The sequence below is a fragment of the Equus asinus genome, chromosome 5 (genome assembly GCF_041296235.1).
Source record: "Equus asinus isolate D_3611 breed Donkey chromosome 5, EquAss-T2T_v2, whole genome shotgun sequence".
In the NCBI taxonomy this organism is placed as follows: domain Eukaryota; kingdom Metazoa; phylum Chordata; class Mammalia; order Perissodactyla; family Equidae; genus Equus; species Equus asinus.
This window is the reverse complement of record NC_091794.1, coordinates 48,761,293-48,777,645: the sequence shown is the minus strand read 5'-3', so window position 1 is coordinate 48,777,645 and position 16,353 is coordinate 48,761,293. Positions and strand designations below refer to the sequence as shown.

At 42.3% G+C, this 16,353-nt stretch overlaps 1 protein-coding gene across 18 annotated transcripts in view; it reads right to left on the bottom strand.

Annotated features, from left to right (window-relative positions):
• TNIK (TRAF2 and NCK interacting kinase) overlaps window positions 1-16,353 on the bottom strand; it is a 381,117-nt gene that overhangs the window by 67,956 nt on the left and 296,808 nt on the right. For 12 of the 18 annotated variants that reach the window (XM_014866817.3, XM_070509445.1, XM_014866823.3 and 9 more), the window contains exons 13-15: window positions 10,853-10,963; window positions 9,913-9,999; window positions 8,680-8,868 (exon numbers count right to left, since the gene is read on the bottom strand). In XM_014866817.3, the coding sequence (XP_014722303.1) occupies window positions 8,680-8,868; window positions 9,913-9,999; window positions 10,853-10,963 (387 nt within the window). The remainder of the gene's footprint in view (window positions 1-8,679; window positions 8,869-9,912; window positions 10,000-10,852; window positions 10,964-16,353) is intronic. The other 6 variants (XM_014866822.3, XM_014866827.3, XM_014866828.3 and 3 more) reach the window with 1 other exon arrangement.

The window sequence follows — 16,353 nt, the reverse complement described above, 5'->3', positions numbered from 1 at the left end:
TTACTTGGGCTATTTCAGTTCGCTGAGAATTTGGGGTCTGCTTTAGAATTAATCTTGCATTGATTGGGACATTATCTTACAGATTGGTGGCAAAGCCATGGGGTCAGTGAGGGAGACAGAGGGAACTGTGGTAGGTATTAAGACCGCCCGGGAAGAAAAGCAAACTGCCTTGAGTTGACCCACGGGACAGGGAGGGGAAGAACACCGGAGGGCTGACAAGAGGAGGAAGCTGCCAGCTCTAACCCTCCATTTCTTCACATGCCCTCTGACAGGCAAGTGGGTGATTCAGGAGGCTCACTTAACGAGCACGGCCTGTCTTAGACTTCCCGTATCATTTTCCTTTTGTCTCCTTAGGGCCCTTTCTTTCCACTTGCCTCTCCCTGCCTCCTAAAATACATTGCCCCTCCTCATCGCTTCCATTTCCAGCTTAGACTCCACTGCCTCACTCTCCCCTTCCTCCTCCCTGCTTCTCCACACGTGAAGTTCATTCTTGCTTCCCCGCCTCTTCTCTCTCCCCTCCAACCCTCTCTCCTTTCTGGCCATTTCATTTCCTTGTCATTCCCTTTCTGGCAGAGTCTCTCTCAGCCCCAAGCAGATGACTGATCAGGAGTGTTCCATAGGAAAAGCTCACAGTACCAGGGAATGCCCTTTTTACAGGTAAAAATTACCCTTAGTACCTGTTGGCAGCAGACTGTCACAGAGGATATTTTTAAAGGAAAATTTAGATAAACAAGATGGACACTGCAAGACATGCTTTAAGATCTTTGACAATTTCAAAAGGTCTAGGACTTTTCTTCCAAATCCATCTTATCCTGTCCTTTATTTCTTTAGGGTCAGTTTGACAGCTGTACTTTCCAACCCACCAGGGCAATGCAGCCCACTCTGATGACTCTTCAGTGTAAGCCTTCACTCTCTACTGCTCACTCACCGTCTGAGTGTTCCAAGAGCCCACACGCAGGTCCTCAAGGCATATTGGTATGTAGCAGCTAAGAGTCTTTATTCACTTTACTGCCTGATTTGAAATAAAAATTCAAAGGAGCCATTTTTTCCCACCCTCCCTATCCCATTTTGAATCTTTTTAGAGGCAGACTCAGTCTCACATACACAATTGTTGGTTTTTTAAACTCTCATATTAACTGCAAACATTTTAACATGTTAAGATATGATACAGAACAGAAAACCACCCAACTGCCTCTACTTAGGGGTGATTTGAACATCTCTTCCCCCACTATGGCTGTGCAGGGTACATACAATTAGCATCCAGTTGACTCTGGTTTTGAAATTCTATGTCCCAGAAGCTTACCACATACCAAATAAGATTAGCTGCAAAAAGCCAAGAATATAAACCACAACATGTATACTTTGTGTAGGTCTGTGTGCAAAGTATTACATCAGCAATTACTTGGCTATTGCACTGAGCAAAAGAAGAGAACAAAGCCAGCTTCAAGATAAGACCACAAAGAAGAGGAAGTCCCACAAAAACAGCAACAGATAAACTAAGACCAAGGCGTGCAATGCATTGCTTTTCCAAATACCAGACTCTTTGAAAAGAAGGTGACTATTTCCAGACCACTAGAATTAGTCAAATATTAGCCATTTTCTTATTTCCAGGAAAGATCATTAATAGATAAGTCGTATGTACAAGGCACAGCTCACGATCTGAATTCCCACCATCTAAACCATTGCTGTCTGAGCCCAGGAACCCAAGAGATTCAACCATGTTTTCAGATTAAAAACCTGGCCACGCAAACCACAGGCATCAGTTACCTAACATTCTGGAACCAAATATATTCAGGGAGTGAAGAATACTTGTCATTATTATTTTTTTTAACTGTAAAATACACTCAGTTTTAAACATACAGTTAAAGACAGCACATTAAAAACAGCAGTCAAAAGTCTGCTCCAAAAGACTCCATCTTGAGCAAACAAACCACTTTTGAGATAAAGAATTCTTTTGGCAACTGCCAGCAGCAAAGCTCCAGTAAAGGAAGCATCCTTGCCTCTAATAGGACCAGAGGCCACACGGGCCCTAGAGGTGTCACTGGAAATGAGCAGGGCTGAACGCAGGGTGCCGATTTTCATAGGCAATTAATGGGTTTGATTAGTCGTGTATAGATATTACTGATGCACTTCTAGGAAAACTTCCCATACCTTCTATCAGTTGACTTACATGCTAAATCCTACTGTTAGTATGTTTCAGTCTGTACCATTCTAAACTATACGACATAATCAATCTATTATTACACTTTGCAAACTATTTCAGGATGACCCAATGAGGTGAAATTCCCTGGATTGGAGTTTATCTAAAGAAATCTGAAAATCTACGAGAAAAGTATAAGAATGGGGCATCTGGCTACATACTTTGTCTCTAGAAAATCTTATCCTAAAGTCTTTAGGAAGATAATGCTGCCCATTGCTTTTGCACCAAAGGAAGAGCAGGAGTACTGGAGCAAAGATGTCGTATCAGACATCCTAATTAACAGTTTCAGATGAACAGAAGGGAAGCTGGGTAGTGTGTCTAGAAGCAGGCCCCTTCCAATTATTCTGATACTGGGCAAAGTCCTGTCTCCTGAGTCATCACATCTCATGTTTACTAACTGAACAGGAGATAGACACATGAGTAAAACCAAAACAAAAAGACCAAAAACAAAAATGTTTTTTCTCCTCCTAGAATAAGGATACACGCGATTAAAAACTGGGGTACAATCAAGATACGTTTCAATCTGCCTTGTGTGATACTGAAAAAAAATCTATTAGCTGAGCCTCTGCTCTAACCTCCTGCTGCCAAGAAGATGTAAAATATCAGAAGTACAACCAAAAAAGAGTGTTCTAGTAGCATGATGGGACACAGAGTGTCAGGATGCCAGAGCACAACAACAAAAGATACGTGTTACGAAGGATTTCACAGTTGAAGGGATTCTCAATGAATATAGAGAACAAGATTAGGAGAGCTTGATCAGTTTACTATAAAACCAATTTTTCTCTTATTAAAAGGATTGTTTCTACATCAAAACTAAAATAACTTTGGAAGATTTGGATCACCTCTGCAGAAATGCTATACTATTTATTATAGTATTATGAGGGGAAGGAAAAAATAATTGTGGTCTCAGAAATAAAATTCTGCTCCAGGCAGGCTGTGCTGTCCATTGGGTACGATCAGAGTGATGTCTAAGGCCTCTGAGATGTAGAAAGACCACAAATACAGAAGACCTGAAGATAAAAGTTTTGATTATAAGATTTCAAAAAGGTTTTCAAAAGGAATAAAAACATGTTTAAGCATATACAAGAGGAAACATTATATCAATGTCAATTGCTAAACTGGTTCATACATTTGAAAACAATTTATAGCTTACAATGCTCACTTTGCAATAATGAATGATACTCGCTGAGAGAGAATTTCAAAACAAAATTATAGAAGTAATTTTTAAAATGTTAACAGCAAAAATATATTTACTATGTAATATGGATGCATTTTTAAAATATTTTATAAGATGCAGGATCCGTGGGGGTCTATGAAGGACTTAAAAGACCTTACTTAAGAGCTAATATGTGGTGACTTGAACACAATTGTATGGGAATTCCTTTTTTATCCAACTGAACAAAACAGTTTTTTTTTGTCTTTATTGGCAATGTTGGAGAAAAAGAAAGAAGTCAGCAAATAACTTTTAAGTGCTCCCCAGATACTTTGACCCTGCACTCACTGGTCACATAAAGAGTTGAATCATACTGTCCTTTGGCAAAACCACACGGGCCAATGGTTACTGAGCAAGACTGGGGCTACTCCTTCTCTAAGGCACCTCTGAGGACAAAGGAGATGCTCACTCCTATGAAATGCTTAAAATGTGGTCTCACCTGAAGACAAGGGCCTGGACTACTTTTCCAAGATCCACTCCTAATCACTCATTCCAGAGAAAAGTATAAATCCTCATGTGAACGGAGCACATAACTTAAAAGCAATGAGGCAAATCTTTAGCAAGCTGGGATGGGAAATGAAGAAGTGCACATCTGTTACTGGGGAGAGGTGGGTGGGGGAGACGGGAGATGCTCGTGAACTGCCCATGTAAAATCCAAACCAGAAACAACAGAGGCAAAACACTTATTCCTTGTAGGTGACAATGGCCTTGGGAACAGAATGTGAATATGTTGCATACTATACTTCATTTGCATTTGTCAGTGCTTCCAGTTTCCATGGCACATTCACACAGACAATTGCCCGGGACCCTCCCAACTGCGAGGCAAGAAGGGCAGATGGGAAAGGTGCCTCTCAGGAAAGTTGTGAGATTGTCCCACGTCACATAGCCAGGAAGTGGAAGAACTTGAACTCAAACTCCTTACTACTTCCTTACAAGTCTCTCTCTTATGCTAAATCTTAAGAGAGAGAAGCAGAAACTGAGGAAAGATGGGAGCAGAGCTATACACTCTCTAAATGGCAATTTGGGACCTCATATATAAAATAACTCACATAAAAAGAAAACACACATCAGTGTAGAGCAGAGAAAACCAAGTGGAGAAGGAGTTCTTATGTACAAGGATTTCAAAGCACAATGGGCTAACGGGATATAAAGAGACATCGTGGCCCATTATTTGCCAAATAAAACCATAGCCAGATGACTGGCATGCATCACAGAGAAAGAACATGATGGAGTGTTAAAAAAAAGTTAAAAATACCATCTCATGCAATCCTCACGTAGACAGAGCATTCTGTCACTGCTGTGTGTTGGTGAAAATAAAAAAAAAGTACGTGTTGGTCGGGGAGGCACACACAGTTACTGCTAGGCCCAGACAATCACATGCCATTATAAGGAACAGAAATCTGTCCCATTAAAAGAAAAAGACATTATAAGAAAAGGAATCTATCTTTCAAAAAGGGACAGTATAAAAAAAAGTTCAAGTTTTGCTGATGTTTAACAGAATATCATTCTGATGTTTTCACAGAACAGATTTGCCTTCCATCCCAATCCAGAAATGGGAGAGAATTTGAAAGGAATGAGAATACCTGTACCCCTCCTTTTAACAGAGACATTCATGTTCCTTTCTGGCTGAAATCTGAAAATCAAAGTCAATGTCACATTCAGAACAGATAGACTACTCAGTAAAAGGAAAGCGGGAAGAGCGCAACAAGATTTGCAAATGATCGAGTATTTTCATTTGTTCTTATTGCATCCAACAAGTTAATGAGACAGGTAATGAGAAACGCGATGATGACAGATGTTTTACAAAATGAAGCAAGAAAAACGCAGAAGATCAAGCTTTATAATGTCACATTGCTAATGAAAAACTGTTGATCTGGAATAAGGAAGAGAAATAAGTGGATGGAAAAGTAATCAAAGAAGGAAAACCCATCTTCATGAGAAGGTATAGAGTCAAGTCAGAAAACAAATATGGAGAAGATTACAGAAGAGGCTGCAGTGGTGGAAGGTGGCTGGGCAGGACCTTCAACGGCATACGCGACAAAAGAGCCCAGCCCCGTATCACAGGAGACTGTGGCATGGGCAGAGCAGCCCACCCATTCCTGGCACAGACATTTTCAAATTTATATCCTAGCAGAGGATGCATCTGAATAAGAAAACGGTATCTTTCATTCTACCTCCAAAAGCGAGTTTAACCCAGGTTATTTGTATTGTTTGATAACTAAGACACTGCTGAGCTAGAGATTCTGTCCCTATCTAAAGTCTTGAAATGTATTTTATTGCTTGTCTACTTTCAGACCCACCTACCTCCCTACTATAGGAAAAGAAACCTGTGAATAATGCTTTAGAAGAAAAGTTCATACATTGCTGATGAGAAGCATTAAAAGATCAAGAAGATAAGGATCCTCATATTCATTTTTATTCCCATTTTAAGAAGTGGGTGTTAAGAAAATGATGAATCAAACCAAGGCAGACAATTATTTGTTCTTGTTAGTACACCACTTGCTCCAATCCCAAATTTAGCACTGTCACTCATTCTATCATCTAAGTGTTTCATCTGTCTTCTAAAATATGAACACCCACTCTAAGACTTGGGAACTGTTTAATGAATAGATTGATAGTTAGTTGGAAGCTGGATTATGTTAATCCAGCTTATATCCACACCCAGAGGATAGGACTAAACATGAAATCCCAAAAGAATGTTCCCACATATGTCTAGAAGTGCATGAAGCCCGAAGGAAAAGCACCAGCTGCTAGGAAGCCAGGGACCTTGTAAGATGTCACCCACCAGAGGTGGCCCAGACTTATGATGGCCAGGGAACCTTACATCTGGAGTGCTTGATGACACAGTCATGTTGTTTGCATGCCCAACTTCTAGGTCTCTTTTACTGCTGGGAGCCTGGCCAGGAAGCACAGGGGAATTAGGAGGTCTAGAAAACTGCTTTGATGACATCTGCAAAGATCTTCCCCCAGGAATACCATGGCTTCTGAAAGCTCGGGAACTGTGAACTACTTCTGAATGGAGAGGACAGGCCAGGAAACTTAGTGATGAGGACAAATAGTAACTAGGTAACAATGAAGTCAAAGTGGTTAAGTTCAAATCAGAACATGCTGGGTAGAGTCTGAAGGAAGGAAGTGGAAACTGCTCCAGGCTTCTTCCCCTTTTCTGGTACATTTGTGCCTGAGGAAGCTGCATAGGGGAAAGAAGGAATTCTCGAATGCTTTGCAAAGAATTACGGTATTCTCCAAGGGGATCTGTAGGTGGCCCTCTCCTAAACTCACGCTTGGGGCCAGGAACACTGAGGGCCACGTGGTCATGCATCAAAGAGAGGTTATTTAGCGATGCAGCACTTCTTAGAGGAGTTGAGGTACTTGTAAGGATGCATGAATTCATGCCCCTCCTGCCCTGAGGTCCACATGAGTCTCTAAGGCCCGCCTTATTTGCAGTAACGGACAACTTGGGGCTTGTCACTTTGGAGATGTTGGGAGAGGACACACAAATGACCTTAGATCCTAACTCTCGACTTGGGCTACATCCTTGGGAGCGAGATCGCTCTGGAGGTCTCACTGTGGTCCTTGGGACTTCCTGAGGCTTCAGTTGTTCTTCAAGACCAAGTCTAATAGGACAAGCTGATCCATCTTTCCTCTGTGAGTGATGCTCAAACAGGAGTCTTGATCTGGAATCATTAACTTCTGCAGGTGCTACTGGCATTAGCTTAGTAGAGGCTAGTTTCTCAGCCTTCTGAACACCTGCCATGATCAGGAGCTGTGAGTCTGGCTTAGCTGAGGGTTTCAATTTGGCATGGCTAGAAAATGGTTTAGCAGTGGAGGACGGTGGCACACCTTTGCCAGCCAGGACGCATGTTAGCTGCTGTTTAACAGCACAGCCATCCTGCTTAGCTGGAAGAACAGGTGGGTGATTAAGGGGCTGACGCCGTACCTGGGAGTAGGATCACAAATTGGAATTACTGATCTAAGAGAAAGAGGCAGCTGTTACAGACATAGGTAGATACAAGTCATGTTTACACACTCTAAGGGAAAGTGATCAGAAACATTCTTTACACTGAATAGCATGATTTTCTCTACAAATTTAGTTTTTTAAGTTTTAAAAGAAAAGAGTTTTTGTAAAAACAGTACATGATCATTATAAAAGATTTAAACCATATATAAAAGTACAAAAACTTTTTTTTTAAAAAATCCTGCAGTTTTCACTTTCCATAAACAACCATCGTCAACATTAGCACAACATCATTTTAAGCATTTTCTATACATATGTAAGACAGAATGAAAAAATAAAAAGAAATACTTTTATAAAAATAGGAGCTTATGTAAGAAGTCTGGTTCTGATAATAGTGTAGTCTAGATAATTTGAAATAAGGTCTCACTATAAATAACTGAAGATGCTAGAACAAAATACAAGACACCATAAGCATCCTTTGAAATGTGTACCTATGCTCACAAGAAAATAAAGGAAATCAGTAGGTGCCACAAACAATGACAGAACTGAAAACCAGGGTGTTAGGCACATGAGTTGACACAGTGACTCCTGGAAGGGTTGCTGATTTGGGCTGGAGTTACTATTTCGCTTGTTTGCTTTATCCATTTGGTTATTGCCCTTTTTTCTACTGTCCAAACAGTTTTTAATTAGATTTTTAAAATAGCTCATCACAGAGCCAAGTTCCTGAAAATCCTCCTTAGTTGACAGTGGAGCACATGAAGGACTATTACTTTGGAAGTATTTGCAAAAGAAATACAAATGACCTCTGACCCTGGAAGTGAATAACACAACCACAAATCTGAGGCCAACTGTGCATACACTGGTATCACAAAAGAACAAGGGAGTGTTAGCAACAACGCTAATGATCACTTTCAGGGTCCAGGTATGGATAGGAAATGATTCTACCTAGAATTCCTTAAGCCTTAAATCATATTCTTCCATGGAAAAGTCACTAAAAATCCTCCTCATGCCACAAACTTAATTGGACTCCTATAAGGAAAAGGATTTTTCTACTTCCTGTTGTTATTAACAAAAGTCCACTGTATCCATGAAGATACAAAAAAAAGAAAAGAAAAGAACCCAAATGAGTTAAAGTGCCTTGCCAGTTCTCTACGGAAACAATGGTTCTTCCAAAAGCAAAGCATGTGCATCTTACAAGGAATTGTTTTCCAACTTAGTAACACTAGTTTAACTCTCTGCTTCTACTGGATGAACTCCTTACAGCCAATCGCCTGGCCAACAGGGCATGGCTACACTTGCTTGCTTACTTACCTCCTTGGCCCATGCTGGTTTCTCACTAGGACTCATCCCTTCTTTGTAATGGTACAGTGGCTTCTTCTCCACAGGCCTCTGCTCCTGCCGCTGATGCTGAAGGGAAACCAAGTAGTCTCTCTCTTGCTTTAGCTGTCTCTGTAGTCTTTCTGCTTGTCTCTGTTCTTCCAATTGTTTGCGCTTATATTCCTGTCCAGATCAGGAAAGGGGAGCAAAGAAAAGGCCAAATCACCATATGCAAACCACTGACCAGTATCAGAGAAGCATGCAATGGAGGCAAAGGAGGTGACAGCAAAGGGCCTTACTGCGAACAGAACCCCAGGAGGATGTCAGGATGTGCCATAGAGGTAAGCTACAGCCTCGGGTTAGCATCTACACAGAATGTGGCATTTAATGAAAACACCATTGCTTTAATAGTGGTCCTTACAGAACACCACCCATTGCAAAGTGACTTGCCCCTGACGAATTGCAACCAAAGAAGTGGCAATAATGCAGGCATTTGGACGGTCAGCCCACTACCCCAGTAAGGAGCCATCCACTTCCTGACTGACTAACTAAACCATTCAAACATGTACAGTTAGGTACAAAACTAAATTAGCAATGAAAGATATTGCCTAAATCATCTTTTGTTTAACAAAACTTGGACCAACAAAGGCCATTAGCAAGCTTATGTACAGGCTAAAAAATATCATAGTGTCACTGAATAAAAAATTCAGTTAAAAAAAAGATACGCCAAGCTCATTTGGAGAGCAGTGTAATAATAATAAAAAAGTACTTCAAGTGGAAGCCGCATGAGCAGGGAACACAAAATGTTCCCATCGTAAGGGTAAAACTAATAGTCTGCAAATGAAATATGACTGCAGAGCTGAGTGGGTTCTTCTGGAAGAGGTGCATTTTGCCATGATTGTGTTCCAGCATGTTGCAAATGACCTGAAAAATTACTCTGCAATAAACACAGTGGGTCTCAAAAACCGTCTGAACCTATAATAAGGCTGGATTCATGTTACAGTTTCACAAATAAACGGAGTTAATAAAGAATGCATAACCAGTGTGTTAAATGTATTAAGACTCAGCAAACTGGGTCAGGAAATGTATTAAGTCTCTGTGAGATTTTAGAGGGTAATGAGGCTTGAAAGATCTCCTCTTCCGGACCGGCACATTAGGAGGACACACACACACACACACACACAATGAACACAGAGCAGGGCAGCTGGCTCTTGGCTTTCCCATTACCAGAAGTAGAGCTTGTTCATGCAGTAGCTGCTGTTGCAAGATCTCTAACTGTCTCTGCTCCTCCTCTAACTGTCGCCTGATGTACTCCTGGAGAGGTAGGCAGCAGAGATTTCAGAGGAAAACAAAGAGAGAAAGAGAGAGAAAAAGAACCGGTAATTTCAAAGGTGACAAGAGCTGCCAAGTAAAGTGTGAAAGGAAGGATGGAAAAAAATACCCAGACACCTCCTCACAGAACAGGAAAAGTATGCCGCACCGAAGCCAAAGCATTTCAATGCAGTCAAAAGCACAAGCCCTCCAGCTCCAGCAGCTGGCTGAGACGGCTCAGGGCTTTGCTGCTACTATTAGGTTTTACTAAACCCAGCTACACTTTAAAGCTTTTTACTACAGGTTCCCTCTTTACGTGCTACCTGGAATTAACAATGCTATGAAATTCAGAGGCTCCTGTGCAAGCAGCAGCGATAAAATAATTGTTGAATGCCATCATGCACAGTCTTTGTAACGGAACCATCCTGCCAAGTTTCACTGTGCTGTTAGAATGTGGTCCTAACAAAAAGAGAGGGAGGCCTGCATCAATGGCTCAAAGTCATGGAGACCAGAGACGGCATGAGTAGAAAAGCTCTTCTGAAGCAATGAAAGAGGAGGACGTGGCTCATTTATCATGCTTCAGTGCTACCTTCAAAGTAGATACCCAGGGCTGGGAGAATCAGAAGATCAAGGTAAGCCCGGGGACTTTGGCTTGGGTAGGCAGCAAGGTTGAATGAGTGGGCATTGCCAAGGTTGTGCATTTGACTTCTTGAATAGGTAAGAATAATTGCTTGAGAAAGAGTAAAAACCTGCTTAAACTGAGCAGTCCTAAGAGAAGGTGACCCACACCCCAGAGATGGCTGGCACTGGAGTTCCCGCTGGGGCCACCTGTGGGGCTCCCTGGTCGCAGCTGTACCTGCTCGTGCTCCGCACGCCTCCTCTCCTCCTCCCGGCGCATTTGCTCCTCGTAGTGACGGCGCTGCTCCCGCTCCTGCTGCTTCCGCAGCTCCTTCTCTCGCCTTTGTTGCTGTGGGGCAACAAGCAGACAACCATGAAGGAAACAGGATCTGGCGGGGGGTGTCTGGAAACCAGCAGGGAAAGCTGCTGAACTGCGGACGTGAGTTCTTAACAGAGATGCCCACATGCCCGAAGGCTCTTCCTCTCTTGTGCTATTGGGGGCACATTGGCAGGGACGGGGTGACAAAGAGTAATTCAGTGTCATAGAGAACCACCTTCCATCTACCATGCAAGTAGACTCTCCAGGTTCATACGTATCCCAAGAAATTCCCACTAAGCGGGTTCTCCTGATTGGCTGATGGGGGTTTTCAAATCAGGGGAGGAAACACCAGTGTATAAGAAGTAACTTATTATGTATCACCAAACTGTTTATGAGATTCTATAGGTCTGAAAGCACATTTGCATGCTCGTGTCACTCAATCTTTTTGACACCACGTAGGGCAAACATTTCATAGATAAAAAAAGCAAAAACCAGAGAAGTGAAGTGAAATATTCAAGGCCACACAGTAATTAATGGCTGAAGGTCCAAGGGAATTTACTGACTCCCACCCAGTCCCCTACCCTTTATGATATACCATGCTGCCTTTCTTTATTTTCTAGAGTATTCACCTTTAAGTGTTAATTTCAACTTCTTGCTCAAGTAAGACGCTTAAGCTCAGGAAGCATCAAGGTTATCTCCTACTATTACCATGCCTCCAACCCTGGACGGTGTGGTAAGCACCTTTCATGCTTTATCTTATTTAATCCTCACAAACATCTTCTGAGATAGGTATTATTATTATCCCCCATTTTATATGAGAAAACTGAGGCACAGAGAGATTAAGTAATTGTTCAAGGTCATGCCCACATTCAAGGTCAAACCCAGTACGTAGTGGAGCTTGATTTCAAAGCCAGGCAATGTGACTTCAACCTGAGCTCAATCATTCCAGAAGATGAAGAGGCAACAGGAGTGATAGAAAGATCACAAATTAATCCGGCTCTTCCCTATGTTCTCAGGAAAGGAGACTATCTTAATAGTCACAGGAGGCAATGTTTCTCAACTATGGATAGTACCGTTCCCCAATCCCTGGAGTGGTTGGAATGTGTTGGGGCATGTGTGAGTTTTTCTGGTTGTCCCAATGACTGGGGGATATGACTGGCATTTAGCATGAGGGGCCAGGGATGCTAAACATCGAAATGCTCAGGATAGTCATACATTACAAAATATTTTCCCATACCACACACTAGTAGTGCCTCTTTTGAGAAATGCTGCAGGCCCTTTGTGTCAGAGCCTAGTTTCTTTTCCTCGAATACGAGGTTTGGAGCGACATATCAGGGGGTCCATTCCCGTGTAATATTCTCAACAACACTTCACTGTCTGGCTGAGGAAACATGAGTCACTCAAAACAGAATGGACTGTGACTGTGTCACACTGACAAGCTAGCTCTATACAACCAGGATACAGCTTTCTAGTACAAAAGCTCTCTGTCACAGCCCCAGCTAAACCAACCACAGACAGTGAAACTCCAAAGAAGCCCATGAACGAGGAGGCCTTCCTGATGTGGCTCTTGCTTGCAATCCTCGGACCTGCTGTCTTCCAATAACCTCTGAGGCCTGAGAGATCAGCTGCATCTTTTGACCTCAATGTCTATCACTTCCACACCAACAGTTATTTGTCTGCCTTAGATTGTGGGCAATGGGGAGCCACTGGAGGACCGTCTGCAGCCAAATGTCACGACCAGACTTGCATTTTCAAGAGGCGTCCTAACAGCTATGGCAGGGGGCAAGATGAAAAGCTGAAACACAGTGTGAGGCCATTCTATGGAGCCAGGCAGAAAATGACAGGGCATCGATGAGTTAAGCAAAGGCAGTTGGACAGTCTATGTTCATAATCCCTGGTAAGGATGGAGATGCAGCCAAAAGGAAGAAAGACTAAAAACTATCCAGAGTTCCAGTCATTATAATAAGACTGGAGTGGATGCTTAGAAGTAGAAATCAGAATAAGGCTAAAATAAAATAGGCAAAATTTAGTGACTATGGGGTTTGTGAGAGTGAGTGAAGTTCTTGGCCAAGAGGCATGGCGGATGGTGTGATACAGAGGCAGAAAAGCAGGTTTAGGGAAGCGAACGAGGAGTGTGTTGAGGAATAGGGACTAGTTAAGTTCCAGACAGGCAATTATTTGTTTTATGGAAAAATAATATAGCGAAGATGAGAGTAGAAAACATCATCACAGGAACCAGCTGAATAATTTGGATTACAAACCCAAAACAGAGATATTTCCAACACTCAAACAACATGAATCAATGCCAGCACAGAGAATAAAATAATTATGTGTACAGATCTGGCTCCTGGCAGGAAATAGCCCTAATTTAGCTAACATTTCAAATTTTCTACTCCCACCATTGGTCTCTTTCTTGAGGAAAAAAAATAATCAAGGCTTTTGGAGATCTAGCTGATTTTCATGTGAAAAAATTGTGCATTTTCAACCCCTCTGCCAGGAATCAATACTGCTTTATTATTCCATGCCACTCAGGTCCCTGCACAAGGTGCACACAGTATTGATTGCAACTCAAGAGAGTCTGGGCTTCCCAAGTACTCTGTAGTTTCTGAGAAAGACACTCGAAAGTGACTAATAATTAATAATGATCTCACTCAGATCAGCTGCCACTAACTCATGGAGGCATCTGCCAGGGCTTTGGTTCCTGTGGCGAGGTTGGAAAAATAAATCACTTCCCCAACATTCTCAGGGCACCTTGCCAATTTCCAGCTGCCGTGTCTCAATTTGAGTTAATGCCTTTCCTGGAAAAATGTTTGCTCTCTCTCCTCCTGGGTGTGGGGCTGTTTGAGGGGCCGTACCAAAACAGTCCGAGAAATATCATGTCCTTTGTCTCAAGCAGACACCTTTACAAAGCTCTGATGACTCTGGCTGGAAGCACCTCTTTGAAGGCAAGGAGTGTGCTTGATTCCCGCTGGACCCCCAGCCCCTCATGTGGGGCCTGGTACCTGGCAGGTGCACAAAGATGTTTTGAACTGAACTAAGAGAGTTGGGGCAAAAGAAGACAACACAGTATCCTCTTAAATTTCTTTGGGGGCAGGGAGCTGGCCCAGTGGCGTAGTGGTTAAGGTCATGCACTCCACTTCAGCGGCCTGGGCTTCACCAGTTTGGATCCTGGGCACAGGCCTACGCACCGCTCATCAAACCATGCTGTGGCAGCATCCCACATAGAAGAACAAGAAGTACTTACAACTAGGATACACAACCATGTCCTGGAGCTTTGGGGAGAAAAAAACAAAAGAGGAAGATTGGCAAGAGATGTTAGCTCAGGGCCAATCTTCCTCACCAAAAAAAAGGGGGGGAAAGCCTGTAAATTTCCTTGGGGGCATTTTCCCTCCTATCAATACTTATAGTTTATATCATACCTGACATTATGGTTATCTGAGTATGCCTTACCTACTCTGCAATCTAGACTGAAAGCTATTTGTGGGTAGGGTCTCTTTTCCACTCCAGTTTTTATCTCCTTCTATATCCCAGATAGGGCCTGATATCATTGATATTTTTTGCATTGAAAACCATAAATTGGGTAGCAAGAGAAGAGGAGAAAGCTTGGCAGAGCCTCAGACCACCACTTCACCCTTCTATGTCCTTCTCAGACAGGGTTCCAGGCCAGAATATTCTTTCATGCTGAGCATAGACAAGGCTTGGGAATGCTTTTCTAAACAGAGAGCCCCCTACGGTTGGCCCTGGCATAGTACCTATTTGCCATCTTAGAGAGAGGCAGGAAAATAAAATAAGGGAATAAGAGTCAAGTTGGGAGGAGTGGAAAAGGGCAGAATCAAATGGTACTTCTAAATTTCATACAAATTATGCATCAAGATCACAGTGGTTCTGCCATCAAAAACAAAAAGGCTTAAACCAACCACTCTGAAACTCTTGGCAGATGCCCCAGCTATACTGAACTGTCTAAAAGTGTATTTGTATCCACCTCTTCCTGGAGGCATCTCCAAAACGCATCACTTAATATTAGACATTCAGTGGGTTCTTATAGGTTTCTTAATTGTTTTTTTTTCTTCTTGGTTTGGGGATGACTGATAATACCCACTCTGAAAGTTTTCCAGGCTAAAGTCATTGCTGCCTTGCTCTATGGAGTAAGTCACCAGGGTCTCCCTGTCCCCTTTGCCTTCTGTTGGTGTCCCCAAAGGATAAATTTTTTAGGACAGTTTTGATTCTCCCATGGGTGTTCCCCTCAGGCCACCTCCAGGCAGAGGCTGAATGGCTGTACTTTCAAGTATATGAACTGGCTAGTTAATTTTAATGAGGAAATAATCCTGTCCTGCTCAGGACACCCTCAAAGGTTATACATTTATCCCAAATTGACTACGCAGAATTCTGACTCTTTAAATCTTTGCAAGAGAATATAACATTAACCCTTAAATATTCAATTCCTGTTAAATTTGTAAGAAATAATCCCTCATGGGTGTTCATCACCAAGGCTGCAGAGTTGATCTTTCTTTCCTTTTGTTTCTTTAAATGTTCTTGGTAGATTAAGTTTAACCAGCAGAAAGGTGTGAACTGCACCATAGTGCACTGGCTCTTGTAGAAGTGATTTTGATGATGCCATAAATTGCCTTTTACCGTGTTATCAGAACAGCTGAATAAAGCTAACCACTGTGTTTATGGTGGGAACGTAACCTCAGACATTATTCATATCACTACTCAACCACTACGAGGCAAGGGTGCAGATTTTTAATGGTCTCAGAAAGCTGGCCTGACTGATGGGTTTACTCTTATCTGATGGACAACATGAACCCTAAACCATTCGAGTTTGCCTCTTTTCTTAGCTGCCAGGACTCTCAGAGCCAGACTGTTGGCCCCCTCGGTCACCTGCACCTGCATGCCACGTTATGCAGACATTCTGTGAACTGACCCTACCCAGGCTTCATCTTGGTTTCTCTTCCACTTGATAGTCCCTTCTACTTTATTTTCTCGTTTACTTTATTTTTAGTTACTGTATAAATCTTTGTAAGCCACCTTAAGTCTTCTTTTTGGAATGAAGAAAAGTCACAAAGAAGGATATACACAAACAAAGAAATGAAGAAGTCTTGGCCCTCCATATCTTATGAAACCTCAAAATCTCCCTTGGAAAGATCAAAACGGAGATAAACGAGAAGTTGTAGACAAGTCATTTGGCTCTTTGTTTATAAAGATGCCACCTCTGCTTGTGTCACCTAAGCATGTGGTTAAAGCTGTTTTTGCAGCAGTGGGGATCACTCTGCTCTGACCCTGCCACGCCCTCTCACTAGAGAACTGGTTCAAGTGAGCGACAGTAACACACACAGAACTGACTGGGACCTAAAGGGAAACATAATCCAATCCCCCTTCTAATGTAAGACTGCATTGTGGGTCTAATACCTGGGAGAGTA